At 47.7% G+C, this 20,688-nt stretch overlaps 1 protein-coding gene across 1 annotated transcript in view; it reads left to right on the top strand.

The window, feature by feature from the left end:
• The first annotated feature begins 508 nt into the window (after nt 1-508).
• ssbp4 (single stranded DNA binding protein 4) overlaps nt 509-20,688 on the top strand; it is a 47,094-nt gene continuing 26,914 nt past the window's right edge. The window contains exons 1-4 of the mRNA XM_035523230.1: nt 509-670; nt 6,581-6,653; nt 9,976-10,037; nt 14,097-14,181. Coding sequence (XP_035379123.1) covers nt 615-670; nt 6,581-6,653; nt 9,976-10,037; nt 14,097-14,181 — 276 coding nt within the window. The 5' untranslated portion in view covers nt 509-614. The remainder of the gene's footprint in view (nt 671-6,580; nt 6,654-9,975; nt 10,038-14,096; nt 14,182-20,688) is intronic.

The raw sequence follows: 20,688 nt of genomic DNA, 5'->3' as shown, positions 1-20,688 counted from the left end.
TAAAAAAGGAAAGGTAACAAGGAAAGATGTCTTTTTAAAATTCAGCATATGTGTTCCATATTTAAATAGAAGCAACCTCAATGACCACAAAAAGGATATTTGTATATGTCACCGGTCAGGTATCTGTTTTCATAAACACAGCATCTAACCAATTGTCATAAACTATTTCGTGCCATCAACTGACAATATCATCAGATTCGTAGATTCTGCGTCAGAACCCAGGCCTATATTCTACGATTAAAGTCTCAAAGTCATACACGAAGGCCCGAGGCAATATAGCGTCTTTTTCAGATCTGTCCCCTAGTCTAGTAAACAAGGGGAGTGTGTTCTCCTTTAAGAGGCCCCCACCGTCTCCATGGCAGAGGGAGGGCGGGTAGATTCCTGGAACAGCGGTAGAGAGAAAAAAAAATCTTCCAGCGACCTGTTTCAAGTCCCCCCAATAGAAACTGTGCCTGATTTGTGGCCAATGTTGGAGATGTGAAAAAAAGAAGGGGGGTGGAGGGGAGGGGGGGGGAGGAAAAACACTAAAGGGGTAGCTATGGAGATATAACGTTTTCCTGGCTGCTTTCTTTGACAGGTGTTGAGTGGGTAAAAGTCTTAAAACAGAATCCAGCATGTACGCCAAAGGTAAAGGAGCTGTCGTCCCTTCTGATAGTCAAGCGAGAGAAAAGTAAGTGAATTGCGCACTGTTTTAAGAGTGTGGCGTGGTTATTATGGAGTTGCAACTTTCTAAACTGTAGCTACTATTGTTTCAGGGTTTGTACAGTACACGCTTTGCGCTCCGGGTGGTTTGTTCTTGCCCCGGCGCGTCTCTTTAACTTTTAGATTGCTGATTGCAACTCTTTATTACTGTTTTATGTAGGCGTAATGATGTAATAACTTGGTTACCTACTTGAGGAAGACTTCGTTCAACTGTCCAATGCATTTATTGCGACTTAAGTTCTCGGCGTCTCTTAGTTTAGATACAAGTTGAGAAATGTAGCTGGTGTCTGTCGGCGAAAATCCCAGAAGTTAGCATCAAGTGAGGAATATTTGCTAGAAATATTTGGATTGGGTTGTGCATGGAGTTGCATTGCAATGCTTTCTTTGGTGCTATTCCACTCCGGTTTTAAGGCACGGTTCAAAGTTCGGGCGATGTTTCTGGTTACTCACCACGGCCGTGTGTTCTTATCAGCATCACTGTCATTAGTCCACGTCGCTTCGGGAGAAGGGACGCAGATGATTGTTATTCTGGATTATCGTTCTAATCCGACCGTGTTCACGACTGCTGCTCAAGTAGTAAACCGTGCGTCTATGGTACAGAATATTTCTGATGTTTAATGGCTAGTTTACTTCGTGACATGTTTACGTTTTGGATAAGTTGGTTGTTAAAGTACTGCTTATCTGGCTGTAAACCACCGAAAAGTTGTCGAAAGTTCGGGCGACCACATTAAAATAACATACGTTCAGCATCTCAAGTCAATGGTTTCTCGAGGTAATACTGAAGTTAGACTGTCTCTGCCGTTATAGCCTATAGTATCTTGAAAAGTATTCGACTCCAGACAATCCCCCCCCCCCCCCCCCCCCCCAGATTTTGTTGTTTCAAATTCTGATTCATCTGCAAAAACTCGAGTATAAAGTCATATAACTGGAAAAACATTAGAGACCTTCAACAATTCACTAGGATTACAAACGCATTAGCAGATAAACATTTTTTAAAAATTGTAAATGGCACGCTAGATTTTTAACCTCTGTTGATACTGATATTGATATATGCCACAGTTTGTTGTTAGACCTGTGTGGAAAAGTAGTGGTCACCTACTCTGAATGAATCTCTGTGGATGAATACATTTCTCTGTAAGGTGCATCAGTGATGGAGATTTACAGAGGAAAGATCCAAGAATGAACACAAAAGATCATTTTAGTCAAGCCAGGGATCTGATTAAAGAGAATCCTAAACTTGGGGTGGAGTGTGAAATTTTTACTAACTGACTCAACTAACTCTAACATTTCTCAGAAAGTACTCTTTATGGCCAACTTTGTCGAAATCACAGTGGTCAGTTAGCAAACCATGACCTGCAGATGTGTGTCAGAGTTTGAGTGGACTAATTTTGGCCTGGTGTGTCAAAATGGTTTCATACGTTGTTCGCCAGCCATGGGTCCGTTGTGAGGTGTCGCGGGGGAAGGGCATGGCACGGTGTGGGCTACACGGTCCGGACACTGGCACTGGTGCTGCTGTCAGAACAGACAGAAAAGGATAGCAAGTGGGATAGTACACAGCTCTTGCGCTCCACTGCCAGAAACCGCAAAACTGTGGCCAAACCTCCGAACTGGTGTCAGCTGTCGTTCCCGGGCTAGTTTTAAACAGTTTGAGAGATCTTGCTGGGAGGAAAGCACAAACATCACTGCATGCTGTAGAAAGTTACCAGACTCATAACGCTGGTAGCTGGAGAATGATCAACAAAATAATGTCCGATTGTGTCAAGTGACTAACACTGAGGACCTTTGCATTGCAAGAAAGGAACTGTGACTCAGAAAGAAACCCTTACGTCTGAGCCTTCAACCATCAGTGTGTGTAAAGGAGACGAGACTTCTGGCGCTAGGTTCACCTTAAAATACAGCTATGCTAGGTCAGAGCACGAGCTCTGATTAGCATCAGGCCCAGAGCTTCATGATGCCTTCTTCTGTGATCGACCATCGTGAACCTTCCCAGTGTGTCAGATAAACTCCTGAGCTCATGTATGAAGCTTCTGCTCTGCTCTTCACCTGGGAGACATCACTCATCACCTGTCTGTATAGAAGCGTAAGACGAGACCGTGTAAAGTATGAATCCGAGGACTGACGATGGTCGGCGTCGTATTGGACGTCCCTGGGTGGTGGGGGTAATATTGGACAACACCTGGACCAGAGGGGAGACGTCGGAGATGACGGAGGACAAAGTTCTGATCAGAAAATGCTGCAGTAACTATCCGGCATTTCCCCGCTGTTTCTCACTGCTGTTTCTCCAGCCTGCTGTTTGGTGTTTTGTCAGTCACACAGGTGAGGAGAAGGTGAGCTGTGCAGGCTGCTGCTTCTTTAACTTCTGCATTGTTGCAGTGTCTTAAAGAGTCATTGAAGTTCATTCCATTCATCAGTTTTATCCTGCTTTTTGTGTTACTAAAGGAGCCTGTTTGTTACTTTACACTCTTGTTTTGCTATTTTGGGATAGACCAGTGGGGTGTGTGTGTATGTGTGTGTGAGTGTGTGTGTGTGTGTGTGTGTGTGAGACAGACTGGTGCCCTATACAGGGTTGGTTTCCTCCTTGTGCCCTGTGCAGCCAGCAGAGACTCCGGCCCACCACAACCATAAATTGGATTAAGCAGGTTAGAAGATGAATGAATGAAGGAAAAGAGACCTGTGCAAAACGAACACTGCAAGTCGATATACCAAACCGATTAAAAGGTGAATTTGTGTGACTTTCAAGGCTTTTCACAGTACTTGCTAGACAAGTGATTAAAAAGCTCTTCCTGACTGCAAATATGGCAAACAGGTTTAGATTCTGTTCAACCTTGGCCTGAAGCGTACAGGACCACTGCTGCTCAGACTGGGTCTATAATCTACTATTCGAATGTGTAAAATGGTTTTGAAGCAGACCCAGCTCTTCAGGCTGCTGGTGTTTGGATCGCTGGTGGTTTTTGTTTGCTAGAAACAGCCCCTTTTTTGCTTAGTTGAGCATGCTACATTTGGTCTTTCCTTCGATTTCATTGGTCAAGGTTTTGAGGGCTAGATCTGAGAGCAATGTGGGGGCACAACATTCAAACAGAGGGGGATTTCTGTGTCCGGCTCCTGAGCACCGAATGCTGTGCAAAGTAGCCTGTGTAATGATAGGAGTGTGTTTTTTCCCTTCTCTGCACCTCGATCACTTTCTTGGGCTTTTTCTGTTGAGTTGCACTGGAGCGGTGAAGAGGCAGTGTACGTCTGAATGTATGGTTTTGATTTTCTCCAGATGGTTCTGCCTCCTCCATAGAGATGTTTTCAACAACATATAAAGAGAAGTGCACACGCACACAAAAACCACTATGTTTTTGCATGAAGAACATCTGATTTGCTGTGTTTAAGATAAACGCAGAGTACTCAGACTTAAATGTGGCAGCCAATTAATTTTTCTGAGCTCTGTGATGGTTAAGTTTCTAATCATTTGAATTGCTCCACAAGGGGACTGTTTGACTCCAAATATTTAGATGGTACATTCAGAGGGGGCTTTTAGTTTAATGACTGAATTTGCTTTTCCTTTATTTGCAGATTTTCGGTGAAGATGACTCTTGAGACATTTTTCAAAATGATTGATTAATATGGGATACAGCAAGACAGTTTATCAACACACATGTCTGTTTCATCTTGTTGCAACTTCGAACCAGTTCTGCGTTACTTCACTCCGGTGGAATGAAACTATCAGACATTAATTGGTGAACAACTGCTCCTAAAGCTTTAGTCAAAATTCCGTTAAAGCGCACACGCCAGAACTTAACACAGCGCGATCAGTTTGATGAGGTAAGATGCAATGGAAGAGTAGGCCCAGAATTCAACTGGACCATGACGATTTGTAGAGCAGTTTTGGAGGTTTAGCGAAAACATCTCCGTTGAGTTTGAAGATATCCAGGCTTGTTGTGTTGTCAGCTGTCTGAGGGATGAAGTAGTGGTTCCTTTATTACACAGTGATACTGTAATTGTCTACTGTAGAACATTGTACCCATTTGTCTTAAAGGAGCAATGCATGAAATGAGAGACGTAATGGCTCTTTGTTAGGTTATGTTGTTATGGATTCACCTTCATATTCTTTTTGTCAGCATTGTTAGTAAGTACTCTGTATATTTGCTGATGAAGAGGCAGATGGATGTGCTTGTAAAAGCGTTCCAGGACACGCCTGCTGTAAGGTCTGCTCCACAGCCTTTCTTCTCATGCTGTATCCATCCAGGCCCAGCCCTGCTGATAGGACTTACTTCTCCTCCAGTATATCTCTGGACCCAACCTTGAGCTTGAATTATTGAAATCAAGACAGGAAGGTTCATTGGTTAACTGTCTGTGCTTGAGCGTAGCAAATCTTGGCTCTGTTCCATTTATGCTTAAAAGGATCCTCGAGTGGGTGCCGCAGGCTAGATGTCAGGACGTGATCTCAGGTTAGGCTGGCAGGAGCTTACCGCGATATGACTGGACACACGGTGAGGGGCCCTTGCTGAGTGTCAGAGCAAAAGCAGAAATACGCGAGATATTCCTGACCATCGCTACCATATTGACATTCAAAATGCAAATTATTCTTCCTCCAAAGCTTAAGGAAGGGAAAGTTTGAAAAACAGTGCTTTGCCTGTGCTCTTTGGATCTGTACATGATGTGCGAGAGGGGCAATACCCACCATGGTTTGTACATTACAACTGTAGGGGAGGTCAACCAATTCGGTTGACCCCACAGACAGTCAGTCAAGAATGTGGTGATAGATTGGACACTTCCAGCTAAACTCACCAGCTGTTCACCTGTGTAGAATAAAATCTCTAATAAAATCTAATGTAATATAATTTAATTTAAAATAGCTTTAACCCTGCAGAAGTGGATTTAACACTGGTGATGTTTCTGTTGTTGTACATGGTCAGCCTCTCCAAGTCAGACAGTATTGTTGGGATTTCACCTCGACTTGTTTCCTAATTAAGGTCCTAGTTTCCAACATGGTGACAGGAACTGTCCTCCAGAGCTGACATCAACACCACAGCAACAGCAAGGGCATTTAGCCATGTGACGGCTTTAGCCACCTGATAGGTCACCTTTTTGTCAACTCTAACTTCATGGTCAGAGGTCTCAGAGACCTGACTACCCGAGAGCCTCCAAAGCAAGATGAGCATGTGGGAATTGTCTGGGATGTTCTTGTGCATTCTCTGTGTCATCCTCGGGACTCTGAGGATCTGGGATGGACCGGACACTTCTGAGCCCTGTGTCTGGCTCACTGTGAGACACTAAATATTCTTTTATTTCTGTCCTGACAAGTAGGCTGTGCTGGACAAGGTCTTGGAAATAGATTGCACAAATTTGAACTGATTCTTCATAAACAGGATTAGCATTGCACTTAATTATGTGTATATGACCAATGTGATACGGAAGAAATGCACTCTGGGAACGTAAACCACTAGCTTGCCCTGTGGTGATGTGCTTTTCTTTCTAAAGGACGTCTTCCCCTTTAATAGTGTTAGCTTGTGTCCCGGCTTCCTCCTACTGACCTCTGATGTAAGAAATGACAGATATACACAGAGTTCAGGTACTTCAGGCCCTTCATGTCCTGTCCAGTTGGGCCCGTGTGCAAGGCCCTTGGCCCTCAGGGCTCCAGGGTTTCCGTACAGGGGCTGACCAAGCACTTTGGCCAAAGTTCCCAAAGAACCTGGCACATGTGACGTGAAGCGTTCCATTGTACTGTACATGTGTACGCGTGTATATGACTACGCAAAGGCAGTCCGTCTGGTATAGATCTTCTTCTGGTTTCGCCATAAGGACCCGGGACAGCAACACAAGACTAAAAAAAAGAAGACGAAGCAAAAAGAACCTGTTTGGTGATATCTTTTGTTTTGCTTGTGTTTTGCAGGTTAGCTTTATATGTGTACGAGTACTTGCTGCATGTTGGTGCACAGAAATCCGCACAGACCTTCCTGTCAGAGGTAAGTGCTTTATGGAGATGAACTTCCTCCACTGAATGGATGCATGATCCAAACAATTGTGTGGCATGGGGACGGAATATGCATTAAGGGTCATACAGGGGTCAAGTCAAATCAGACTGCCAGGATGCACAGTCTCAGCTGTTGACTAAAGGTCTACTAAAGACATTGGAGGGAAAACCTATTACATGCTACCAACAGACTCAGTAGGTGTTTTGGGTTGAATGCTGGCCAGCAGAACGTTGCCGTTTCATTGTTCTTTAGATGTAAGCATGGTGATCTTCCACAGAATGGAAAACTAGATAACGTGTCATCCTTGGCCTTCATTTTCTTAACGTTTATGACCTCATTTGCTTAAAATTACATGTGACACATATTTTGTTTCCATACTCTGCCTCTGCCCATGGCAGAAACCCCTAGCAAGGAGATGTTTTCTCTTTTGAGTTTGCTTCTTTAGAACCATCAAAATTTGTAGTAACTGTTAGTTGCTAAATTTAGAATGAGTTTGTGTTGGGACACATTTCAACATGGTTTGCTCAGGGTTACCGTGATGAGCACAGAGGAGGGGATATCAGACGTTAGAGGTATTTGACACCTAAGTTTATTTGTCTGGTGTGTCCTTAAGACGCTTGCACCTGCCACTTCTTGCACAAGGCTGAGAGTCACTTTGCTGCTGCCCATCGTTTGCTGAAGTGTTCAAAATTCTTTAAATATCATTGCTGTTCAGGCTCCAAAGAACCCCAAGAATCTAAAGAATCTTACAGAGAGAAAAAGTGTTTTCATGTGTTAATATTTGTATCTCAAACCTCACACTGTCCTTAAAACCTTGCTAATAAAACCGTTTTAAACACCGTAACTAACAGTCACATTTTAAGAAGTTTAAATGCTTGTATCCAGTTTATTAAACCCTTATAGTAACAATTACAATAAACCTTATAGAAATCTGTATAATGTTTCATGCTTCTCCAAGTTTTTAAGACGAGCCCTTCAGGTTGTCACTGGCTGTGGCAACATTTGAACCCGCATTTGCTAAATACGAGCTCCAAACACTGCTCCAAACATTTAGCCAATGATCTGCTCAGTTGCGCATTATTATTAGCGGCACCATTAACATTCGTGCAGCTAAAGCTGGCCTGATTTCAAGTGGATTTGCTCTTTTTGGCACCAGCGACGGCGCTTCTGCCCGCGCGAGAGCCGCTAGCGTAGCCCGCGTCGGCGCCGGCCGGCGCGCGCGCCGGAGCCGCTTTAGCCTACAGCGCCGCCACAGTGGAGGTGACGCTCCCGCGCGCTCTTCCCGTAATGGCTCTTAAACCCGGCCACGTGCTAAACGTGGCTAAGTCTCGTCTGTGAGAAAGGTGAATAGGCTAATCTTGCGCTGTTAACCCCCAGACGCTCCACTCCGATCCCTTTCATTGCCAATAAAAGGATCCCATCAGTTTCTATTGTTGCCGATAAGCAATGGCGGGCTTTGTTTGCATGACCACTGTTTTAACAGCATAACTGATATTTCTCTCATGTCCCCATATTTCATCTTTTATTCATGCCACCCTGAATGAAGACAGAAATTGTAAGGGGAAAACACAGTGTGGCCTCCCTCGTTTGGATTTTGAATGCGATGTGGAACGTGTGAAAACTGATCAGCAGTGACAAAAACTAGACACTGCAAGATCTGAGTGGTTAAATGGATATTATACTTAACATCTCAACCTGTATGGGTGTAGATGTATATTTCATATCTCATCCTACCGCAATCCAAGAGCGCAGTTAGTGCACAGATGCAGCGCCGTAGTAAGAGTTGGAAGAGACAGTCAGATGAATAGAAGAGTTTTTAGTGTTGCTTAGTGACTACAGGGGCATGCTATAACCTGGGTCACAGACAACAAAACAGTCCACTCGCATTTTGGTCATAAACCACACTGTCCTGTAAGTGTTTCCTGCAGTAGCTCAGTGTAAATGGCTTGTCCTAATGCCGTGTAAAGCCATTTAAGCCCCCTTTGCTTTGTATTCATATCAGTTTGGTCACGTTGCATTTAAAACGTTAGGAACAGGCTAAAGGTAGCTTGCGAATTTGACATGAACTCACACAGCAAAAACCGCTAGCGTTAACACCTGCAGTGTTAAACTGGCCTGCGGTGTACACTGTGGAACTACAGCAGGCTCCAGGGTGCCCTGCAGGTGTAAATTTGGCACTGGTGACTTTATTATACATGAGGTCCACTCAGAATGGAGTGGCATTGGTGAGGATGCTTGGGGCATTCTAACGTCACAGAGCTAATTCCCTATATGTCACATATGGACTACTTGAGAAGACACATTTGCTATCAAAGAGTCATTGGTGGTACCTCAGAGTGGTAGGATAAAAACAGTCTGCGGGGCAGGGGTGTGCCCCGTGACGCGGTTTGGCCTCTGAGGCATTCCGTATGCCATCCTCATCCGGGGGAAAGGCAATTGGCACGTTGGCGAGTGGGAGTAAGAGGGCAGCAGAGTTCACTCCTTCTCCTTTGTGGCGAAGGCGGGTCAGAGCACTCGTGAATGTGCCCCGAGAATCCTACCAAGGACACGGTGACTCAGGCCTCCCGTCCTTCTAAGGAGGTGCGCGCCCTCCCAGGTGATCCTGACCCGATCCGGAGGAGACCGCGCCCGGAGAAGAGAAAAGAAAATGCATAATAACTGGTTAGCAGAGGTTTGGGGAAAAAAGAAGCCTCCTGTCTCCTCTTGTAGAGATGTGTACATGTTCACGTACCCGAGGGGGAGGTCTTTAAGGCCCTGCAGGGGGGCACACCTGTGTGTCGGGGGCCTAATGAGAGAGCAGTCACCTGCCCGCCTCTGCCTCCAACCTCCAACCTGCTGCCTCCTGCCTCATCCTCCCAATTACTGCTGCAGCTCCCTCCACTCACACCCTGAGCCACCAGGGGCCAGGCCACTTTTCACTCAAACGTGCACACATACACACACACACACACACACAAAGAGAAAAGCATTCTTAATCAACTACGTCTATACACACAGGGCTCGAAAACCACAAGTCAGCATTTAGAGCTCGCAGTTATCACTTGGCATCTACTGCACTGATACAGAATGTCCTCCTGAACCAGGGTGCACAGCCAAACGCTGAGCCAGTCTCTGGATAGTTTCAGCTTCTGTGGGGTGTCTTCGGAAATGCAGACCTTGCACCATAGACTCCTTAAGTATCATCGATAATTCCTTACATATTCATGCTTTTTTAGTGGCAGAGCACTGTAATCCACCCATACTCCCATAACAATGTAAGACGCGCACTCATTCTCTCGTTTTTGTCTCGCTGCTGTTCCGTTTCTATCTTTAGATCCGATGGGAGAAGAATATCACTCTAGGAGAGCCGCCCGGGTTCCTGCACTCCTGGTGGTGGTATGTATCGATTCTGTAATTCGTTATCATCTCAAAAAATTGGCAGACTGTGGGTTGACGATGATCAAGTTGCATGTTTCACTCTAAAAATATCCTGTGAGGCCCTGCGTGCAGCGTTTTAACACTAATCCGAGATTGTTCTGTAAATTTGAACGGGTCAGGCCGCACTTTTTCCTGAGAAGGGAATTTACCGAAATAATGGAACATTATTCCCTGTAGTATGTGAACTAGTGTTTAGAAATACATCAGTGTGGTACCACGTAATGTACTAAGGGAGTATCTGGCCTTTTGTTACTGTAAGCAGAGCTCCACAAAGTGTATGGTGACTGTGGAGTGTGGCAGAGACGTGACAGGACTCAGCAACCTTGCACAGATTCGTCTGAAAGGGGGACCTTTAGGGGCTTGATGGAGTACGGTGGGCTGCAGACGTCTAGCCCCAGTAACCACGCATGCAGGAGATGCAGGCGGTGGTGCAGGGGTGTGGTGGGGGAGAGGGGGTGCCCAGGGCCCCAGTGAGGGGGCAACCCAGCAGAGGAGCGTCTGTCTGGGGCCACTGGTGGGAGGGTGGGTCACTTCAGGGTTTCGGGGAGGAGGTGTAAGAGCATCGGCCTCACCAATGTCCTAGCCAACCCCCTCCCCCAAACAAAAGGGCCAGATGGTAAGGGAAAGCCACCCCCCCCCTCAGTCACTCCCTCTCCCCTCAACCTTTGTCTGGAGGTCTGTCCTTTGTTTGCGGAAGAGTCCTCAAATGGATTAACTCCTTGCATTCCAGGCCCCTTTGTGTTAAACAGCCAAATCTCCTCCCTTCTTCCATGCCTCTCTGTTTTTCCCTCCTTGTCTCAGGCAGTTTCCTGTTGTGGGGGTGGGGGAGAGGTGTGGAGGGGGGGGGTTGAAACAGCAGCACCAGGGCCGATTGTAGAGCACACATAAAGGATTGTGGGGTGTCAGTCCTGCCAGAGACAATTTTAGGAATCAGTTTCAGTTAGCAGGAGTGTGAGTGCCATTATTTATCACGTACAAAGATTCGCCCCCTGCATGGTGACAGAGTTCCCCTTCGGAAATGGTCATGGAAGTGAAGGAGCTCGGTTTTGTAATACATCCCAGATCAGATCGGAGATGCCCTCAAGCGGACATTCCTCGTCTTGGGGGCAGTGAAAACAAACCTGCAGTCCACCAAATCTCTTTGTTATTTGAACACAAACAGGTTGAGCACAGGAAACCAAAGTTTGAAGGAAAACAGACCAGAATGAGGGAAAGTCCAATGTCTATAAGAGGGTTGTGTCTAATGGGATCACATCACATTGTGGAGGGTTGTGTCTAACGGGATCATGTCACGTTGTGGAGGGTTGTGTCTAACAGGAAGATGTCACGTTGTGGAGGGTTGTGTCTAATGGGGGTTCACGTCACGTGGAGGGTTGTGTCTAACAGGATCACGTCACATTGTGGAGGGTTGTGTCTAATAGGGGTTCACGTCACATTGTGGAGGGTTGTGTCTAACGGGATCACGTCACGTGGAGGGTTGTGTCGAACAGGGTCACGTCACGTTGTGGAGGGTTGTGTCGAACAGGGTCACGTCACGTTATGGAGGGTTGTGTCGAACAGGGTCACGTCACGTTGTGGAGGGTTGTGTCTAACAAGGTATCGCGTCACGTTGTGGAGGGGTGTGTCTTAACAGGATCATGTCACATTGTGGAGGGCTGTGTCTAACAAGTGATCACGTCACGTTGTGTAGGGTTGTGTCTAGCGGGTTCACATCATGTTGTGGAGGGTTGTGTCTAACGGGATCATGTTAGGCTGTGGAGGGTTGTGTCTAAATGGAGGATGCAATTATACATGAGCTGATCTGTGCTACATTTAGTCCTCAGTTGTCTGATTTACAGTATAGCACTGATGTCATGAGGAAGCCTAATGTAAGCTTTGGTTTTGGATCACCTAAAACTTATTTTGTTTTCTTAAATGTTTGGTGCGATTCTTGTTGGCTACAGTAGTGAACAGAGTTTTGCCTCTCTTTGATGAGCCCTTTGTAGCTTTAGCCCTTTATCTGTGTGTGTGTGTGAGAGAGAGACAGTGTGTGTATGTGTGTATGTATGTATGTATGTGTGTATGTATGTGTGAGTGTGTGTGTGTGAGAGACAGAGACTGTGTGAGTGTGTGTGTGCATGTGTGTGAGCGTGTATGTGCATGTGTGTGTGTGAGTGTGTGTGTGTACATGTGTGTGAGCGTGTATGTGCATGTGTGTGTGTGAGTGTGTGTGTGTGAGTGTGTGTGTGAGTGTGTGTGTGAGTGTGTGTATGTGCATGTGTGTGTGTGAGTGTGTGTGTGTGAGTGTGTGTGTGAGTGTGTGTGTGAGTGTGTGTATGTGCATGTGTGTGTGTGAGTGTGTGTGTGTGAGTGTGTGTGTGCATGCAGGCTGGGTGGTGGGGCTCGCTGAACGAGATCCAGGTGACACCGTTGGCTATGGGTTCCTTGCATTCCTCAGGGCCACTGCAGTATTATATTAGGTACAGTTGATACTGCAGACATGCCGAAGATGAAACAAAAGGTACATATCATATTTAAAATGGTGTTATAAAAAATATTTTAAATTCCAAATTAGGTCAGGGGTCACCTACACCAGCTTTTAGCAGATATAACATGCTTAAACTGACTGGGGGTATTTTTTATCTCGGTGAGATCACTGCTCCTGCCTCAGAGTGAGCCTAGTTCCAGCTTTTCAGTAACAAAGTGTAACTGGCGCCTTATTTCATTTCCCCATGCACTGATTGGATTTGAGATGGTCCTGTAGTGTCCCTCCAGCAACTCTCCGACAAAGCTTCCGTCGCTCTAACGCCGCCTGATAGATACGATAATGCAACCTGGATTTACTGTGGTGTGGCTACGGGGCCATCCACGCCTCGCTCTGTCTCTGAGGTTTTCACTCCCTCGTCGGTCTTATTGCTGTTCCTTGTTGTACCTGCACAGTTTTTTTTATTTTTTTTATTAATCTGTGTCTCTTGTTCTCCCAGCCCTTGCGTGCGTTGTGTCGGGAAAACCGCCTCTATTTTAGAGGGACGTAGCCCCTGCTCCCATAATGCACCTCTGTTCCGCCGCTCTGCGGCTTTGTCGTTGGGCGAGCGTAATGTTGCTTAACCTCGCGTCCATGTTCCGCTCATAAAGGAGGGTGATTTATGGGCCGTGCCGCGCACGCTCCCCTTAGCCGCGCTCACCAACACAAACAGGCCGCGTTCCTCCCATCCGCTGCGAGGAACCGGACCGCCCCAACGACCTGTCGTTCCACCGTGGGCACTCACACACACACACACACACACACACACACACACACACACACACACATTAAAAACAGAGCTCTAATTTTGTCCCATCAGCAAAAAAAGACATATGGTTTAAAAAAAAACAAAAACAAACGCTGTTTGGAGAGGATGAAACAACTCTGGTTGGTTCTCCGGAGCCCCTGGTTCAGCAGCTTTTCTGAAGCGTCCATTAAATCAATGTCTAAAGAGCGAGGGCGAAAGCCATTTAACGCAGACCTGTTAAACAGGTACTTAATTTCAATGAAGTAATTAAGGGACCATTTGGAGTGAAACCTGCTCCCGTCTAGGGCCTTTAAGGACTGTGTTCCCTTAATTAACAAATATCACGGTTAATTGATCAGTCCCCCTGCAGGGCGCGGCAGGCAGGCGAGGGCGTGGCCCACGCCAGGACCGTCTAAATGAAAGCTCTCGAGTCGCACCGGACAGATGGAGCCAGGAGACCGCCTCCAGCCACAGCTCCGAGACCAGTTTTCAGTTTTGTTCCTGATGCATTTCTGATCCAAGATCGGTATGCTGGTCAGTAAGCGTTGGACAGATGGAGCCAGGAGGTTGCCCCAACCACAGATCTGAGACCAGTTTTTAGTTTTGTTCCTGATGCGCTCCTGATCCAAGACCAGCAAGCCGAAAACAGCCCTATCGATGCGTCGGCCATGATGATCTGCACTTCTGCCCTGCAGCGTAGGTTAACGGCTGGCTTGCACGTTTCCGTAACACTGAGCCCTCACTCCGCCCTGTTTCTCTTTCGCAGTGTATTCTGGGATCTGTACTGCGCAGCTCCGGACCGGCGGGAGACGTGCGAACATTCCAGTGAGGCCAAGGCTTTCCACGACTACGTGAGTTTCCTTTTGTCCTCTGGGGCGCTGCACCAAACCAGCGCCTTTTCTCTTGCTCTTGGCTTGAGCGGGTTTACACCCGCGCTGCAGGCTGGTGTGCCAGACCAGTGAATTATCAAACATGTCAGCGCAACATATTTGCCGTTTTGTTTCATATCGAACAAGCGTTTTATTGGGTGCGATTGTTGGGGTGACCAGTGTGAAACGCAGACCAGCATCTGGGTGGTTTTGGTTTTTGTCGTGACATGTTTGCTGCCCGTGATAGCGGTAATATGATACCAAAATCTCTCTCTTGGAGATGACGCCCTCACGTCTAGCATTTTTCCCTCTACCCAGTGAAGCTTTAGCTAGACAGGGAGACTACGTGGGGCTGTCCAGGATAACCACAGTCCAGCAATCTTCCTTAGCAGTTACCCCTACAGCTTCTTCATCTGCAGGGGTCAGCCATGTTGGTGTGGAAGCTGCTCGAGGCACATGCGGCTCGTGCGCTCGGGCCGCCGTCAAGCGAGGCTCTCTTGCTGACACAGTTTTCCTGACTGCAAACGGCCGCGCCTACGTGCCCTGCCAAACGGCTGCCCCCTGGCACCACCCTGCTGCTGGGCCCTGACGGAGCAGCACTCTGTTATCCTTCCCGCACGTGTTTTCCTTGGTAGACATTTAGCATCGCACATAAATTGGGCAAATATATTTTAGCCCCCACATGAACTGCGTTAAAACTGGTGAACGCACTCCAGACGTGGAGGACGTGTCACACGGAATGATAAAGTGGCTAAGATTTAGTGCTAACTGCTAACTCTGGAGCCTCACCTGGGCCACGCTGTCTTGAGACTTGAAATGGATTATGATTCTATTCTTGCCACAGACGTTTAATTTTCTGGGCTTGCCGGTGAGTCACAGTTAGAGTTCCGTGCCAGCTGATTGCCAAAGTTTCAACAGATTTGATTTTGTGCACATATGTGTGTGCGCATGCACGTGCGTGAGTGCGTATTGCCACTATAAGATTAATTACACGGTTAATTAAACGCCATGCTTAATTAAGCCAGACGTGTGTTCAATTAATCTATATGCCTAATCATTTTTAACTCTCATCCAAGTGGACACCTGGGATTGTAGCGAGTGGTTGAGTCCGAAGGCCTCCGCGTGTGACGCTGACCACCCGTGCTCATGGCTGAAATGTCTGATGTGATCTTGGCGTACGCTCAAACCGCTTGTTTGGAGTGTTTCGGAAGTTTGGAGTGGGCCGGATTCTCAGCAGACTGTGCGTCCCCTCTGTGCTACCAGACCTTGGGGACTCGGGGTGAGACAGAGAGGCATGAATGTCCTGCCCCCAAGTTCTAGTCACAGGATTAATGACCAGCTTCCCCTGACCCTCGACCCCTTTGAGGTTCAGAAGGTCGGGGCGTATCTGCCACACTGAGCAGAGCAGATTGTTTGCAGTGCAGTTCATTGCAGCCTACTTTCGATAATTACCCTGGGATTGTGGTGGTTGCAGGTTTTTGGAAAGAGGTTTCGCCTTTCGGCAGCCTTGTCCGGACGGCCGCGGTCCGAGATCGTCGGCACCGCCTCGCTCCCGACTGCTGCGGGACAAATCCCTTCATACGCACGCAGCCCTCGACCTGGGCTGCTCCCGAGTGAACCTGAGGACGGCGTCCGTCTCTTCCGGGGGTGGGTGTGTGGAGTCTGGTCTAATGTTGTGTGAAGAGTGTTATCATGGAGTTTGTGATGAGTGGCGGGTGGAGGAGGGCAGAGGAGGTGGAGGCCCAGACCTCTCCCCGTCTGATTAACTTGAGCCCCGGGATCCCAGGGGACCGGCCGCCCCATCAAGCCTGCTATCTCGGGCTGGGCTGATAACAGGGCCCGTTCCCCAGCAGGCCAGTGGATCACGGGCAAAAACAAGCACAATCCCCCGAGTCAGAACCTTCTCACTCCTGCAATATTGCCTTCTTCTCCTCTTCATTCAGAGCTTCTGCGCTGGTTTTTTTGTGGTGAGGATTACACATCTTGCTTTCTTCTTTTCCTTCAGTGTCAGCTTTTTTTCCCTGGTCCAGAACTTGTTGACTTGCTGGTGGTTTTGATAGAGTTTTCCCACCGAGGACCTTCCTTTCGCTCACGCTCACTCTCTGTCTCCACTCCGTGCCATGCGGCTTGTGAAGCAGGCTCCTCAGGTCCTCCAGTTTGGGAAAGATAATGGGATACAATGTACTAATCCTCAAATCTGGGGAATGGTTCATAGCTAATCTGAGGATTTTTATGGGGTTTGGGGCTCTGGCGATGCCCCCAGAACCAGAGGACCTGGCAATCTCAGCACAGCAAAGACCCCCACAGACACCCCCCCCCCCATCTTTGGCTTAGGGGCCTCAAGCACCTTAGCATGGCTAACAGAAGTTTGTGCTCACATCTTTATTGTATCCTAAAACACATCTGGGCATCGATTCTTGGCATGTCGCTCGGCGGCCAACATAGCAAGCGTGGGGCGCGAGACACAGCGGCGGAGGCCGATCGGCGGTGCGCGGTTCCAGAGAGCATCCTGGGGTCCTGACGCGAGCACCTGGAGTTTATGCTAAACCGACATCTGTACTATTTGCTGCAGGCTTGGGGAAACAAAAGCATGCACTGCTAAATACGTAGGAATTTGCAGAAAATAAAGGAAAGCATTTAGTGCATTCACTGAAAGTTCTACTGGTGTAGGAACAGGTGTCAGAGGTTTTAACGATCCAACAAATCACAATTTTTTTTTTTATTATTATTGCACGTACAAATAATGCCTGCACAATTCTTTTTTGCGTCAGTGGTGTTAATGATAAGAAACTGACTTGGCTGGTAGAAAGTGACCAATGAAATTAGCATTTAGGCTCTTCCCGTGTACGCTGGGGGCCTTGTTCCCTGCTTATTTTCTACATCTGCCAATCTTCAGGACGCATAACTGACCCCGCCTCTCTGGTCATGCATATTCATGGACAGCATTCAGAAGCATGTCCCCAGGAACAACTAGACCTGCGTCACGTGATAGCCCTTCATGCGATATTCTGGGGGCTAAAGGAGCAAATGACGGACACCTATGAAAGGCCGCACGCTTGTTACCGAGCAGGGAGCGGACACAGGTGGTCCTTCACGAGGCTGGAGTGGACAGGCTGGGGGGAGATGAACGCCGCTGCGTCGGGTGGGCCAGCCGTTGGCGGGCCGGGCGAGGAACAGGTGGGTGGGAGACTAGAGCGTTTCTCTGGGGCGGTGGAGTGAAGCCTGGCTGCGGTGTTCCACCGGGTTTGTTCCAGCCATTCCAGGTGGTCTTGATTTCAAAAGCGGCTTTGAACGCTTTTGTCTCACAAACACGTGCACACGCATGCGTGCTCGCACACGCACACACACACACACACACACACACACACACACACACACACACACACACACTTATTCTTTCTTTCCCATATGCCTTTTCTGTTTCACCTGCCTGTTTTTCTTTCTGTTTGACTCTCCCTCTCTCTCTTTCTCTCTCTCCCTCTCTCTTTCCTTCTCTTTCTCTCTCTCCCTCTCCCTCTCTCTCTCTCTCCCTCTCCCTCTCTCTCCCACTCGTTCTCTCTCTCTCTCTCTCAGCTTCTTTTCAATACTCATTATTCTGTTTGATGGTAAAATATATTTTTGTTTGTTTATGTATGTTTCCATTGGTGTAAACGTGATCAGAATGCGAGAGTAGCGCCCCTTTGTGGCTATGCTAAATAAAACACGTAATTTGCTCGAAGCCGCTGGTTTAATTGTCTGTATAATAATGCCAAAGGTCAACAGTGTCACGACCGGATGTGAGTTACATGGAGAAGATCCATTTTACCATCCTCTGTGGCTTGGGTCCGCCATGAATACCGCATCTCTGTAGAAGGTGCACACAACACTGCGGCAGTGGCTGGGTGAAGCGTGCACTGAGGTAGCTGTGAAACGTCCCCGCAGGAACCAGACAGATCGGGCACCTGTGCTCACCATGGCTCTCGTCTGTCCCCTTACTAGTACGGTCGGGGCTGTCCGCAGGTACCGTGTGTGTACGACATCGCCGGGATAACAGATGAAGGCTATCGGATGACTAGTTTCCAGTTTCCTGACAGCAGTATGGGCTAGTGCTGTGCACTGTGAGATGCTCCACAACGTTTGCACTTAATTTATTTAACCAAATGAATGTTTAGAATTTAAAGTTTACTTTAGTTGTATAGTGTACATTTGTGTGTGTGTGTGTGTGTGTGTGTCAATAGTGCATACTGTGACCTGATGTGCACCAATAAAAGGCCTTAGGTCACATGCTGCTAGCTAACAGTTACTGAGGTGGACTGTCTTAAAAGCACAGTGGCGTACAGGATACTTAATTCACACACTTCCCTTCAGCGTACTGCACCAGTAACCTTGCAAGCAGGACTATATGTTGCATTTGATATTTCTTTGAAATTTTTCGTTTCATAGTATTAGGTTTTACCCAAAGTATGCTATTTGACATATAGTATATCAAACATTCTTATTGAAGTCTTTTTAATAAAATGTTCTCAAAGATGTTGTATTGTCCACAGCTGGGAGGGATACAAAGACATTCCTGTCTGTGTGTGGTTGTAAATTTGTGTTTGGTAGCATCTTTAGAGCCTTGGTTCAGGTTCATATGCTCAGTCCAGTTGGGTTGTTGGGACCACCTCAAGAACCCGTTGTCTTGATAAAAACTACACGGCCTTCTTGAACATGCTCTCTGGACATCTGCGATGACAAGTTAAACATTTGTAAATTCAGAGAGGTTTACGTTTGTTTACAAGCCAGCTGTTGAAATGTTAAAAAAAAATATTTTGTTGTAAAATACCAAGACGTTCCTTAGTAGTGTGTGGTGCCGTGTCTGTGAGTGGTGTTAGGGAGTCGGGTCATCCGTCAGGCTGAGGTGTAGGTGTGACCCTATCAGGATCCACGCAATTTCAAGCCCCTTTCGCCGGACCTGTTTGATCTCAACTCCCCCGCCACTTTGAAGTTAGCCGAGCGGCCAGGGGTCCGACCGCGTCCAGCGATCGCTACGTAAAGTTCCTCCGCCGGCAGAAATTGGCATAAATGACTGTCATTACACAAAAGTACGGCACGGCGGCCAGCCCTAGCCTGCAGGCGTGCCTTTCTCCCATGGTCCGATTACCGCGCACTCTCCATGAGGAGCTGGAGTGCGGGGCGTCTCGCTCTGCCGGTCCAGGCGTGACACGGGACTCCAGACTCGGCGACGGCAGGTCGCGGCAGGGCAAGCAGTGAGCAGGAAGAATGCGGTTGTTATTCATGGAGACAGGAATGGCTACTGTCAGGGAATGACGAGGGAATTCCCGAGGGATGAAATAATAAAGACCTGTTGTTTGACCTTTAGCAGAGTGAAAGACAAATGTTGCTGTAACTTTGTAAATATGAAGACTGCAGTATGTTGTTGTTTTTTTAAAGCCCCCTTATCAAAAAATGAGACCATCGATCCAACAACTTTACTAACCTCACTCTTCCTCCCTCTCTCTCTCCCTCTCTCTCCCTCTTTCACTGTCTGTTTCTCTCTCTCTCTCTCTCACACACACACACGCTCTCCCTCTCTCCTTCTCCCTCACTCTCCCTCCCTCTCTCTCCCTCTTTCACTGTCTGTTTCTCTCTCTCTCTCTCTCTCACACACACACATGCTCTCCCTCTCTCCTTCTCCCTCCCTCTCCCTCCTTCTCTCTCTCTCTCCCTCTCTCTCTCTGTGATGTGTTGTCCGTCTGTATAGCTGGCACCCGCCCTGCTTGCTGCTTGGCCAGAGGCACGCGTGCTAGCGTGCACGCCGCAGCACCCCTGCGTACCAGCTGGGCATTGAAAATAAACCTGCCACTTTTAATATCGCCTGTTTGTGTGGCTGCTCTTTCCGACTCTCGCTGGGATCAAGTGTCAACACACACGCCCATCCTCTGAATGCGAGCGAGGAAGCTTGCTTAGCCAAATTTGCTTTAGCGCCTCCAAGACACTTTGTATACAGGGTTAAGTCCTTAACAGTTACAAGGCGGTCTTTGCAAACACGTTCCTCCAGATACGTTCACCTCCTAAACCCAGAGCTCAGCCGCCTTTCAAACGGGCCAGGCCGGCGCGTGCGTGCGTGCGTGTGTTTTTGTCAGGAGTGCTCTGCTACGCCGTTGTTCACAGCTCACTCGGTTTACATGCCATCTCTCTTTGGGCGCCCCTCCCAGCTTTGTTATACTGCTGCCCTGGGTGTATTTACAGACAGTGAATTTAATGCCGAGTAATTATTATTTTTATACCATGTGCTTCCAGAGGCTTTCATTGGAAGGCAGAATCACTCCCCGCTGACCCTCTGATTGGCTCAGAGGTGGCGCGCATGCACCTGGCACCCTGGTACCTCAGTGACGGCCGCCGCTGTGCCTGACATGCTGCTGGGAGTTCTGTCTGTCCCCCGCATGCACGCTCCCGAATCCCTTCCCTCTGTTTTTTGCGTTCTCTTGCACGCTGCTCTTCTCGTCTGCAATTCTCCATTCCCTTCCT

Source organism: Electrophorus electricus, chromosome 26 (assembly GCF_013358815.1).
Source record: "Electrophorus electricus isolate fEleEle1 chromosome 26, fEleEle1.pri, whole genome shotgun sequence".
In the NCBI taxonomy this organism is placed as follows: Eukaryota; Metazoa; Chordata; class Actinopteri; order Gymnotiformes; family Gymnotidae; genus Electrophorus; species Electrophorus electricus.
Note: the sequence above shows the minus strand (reverse complement) of the source record. Positions and strands in the feature narration are given on the sequence as shown.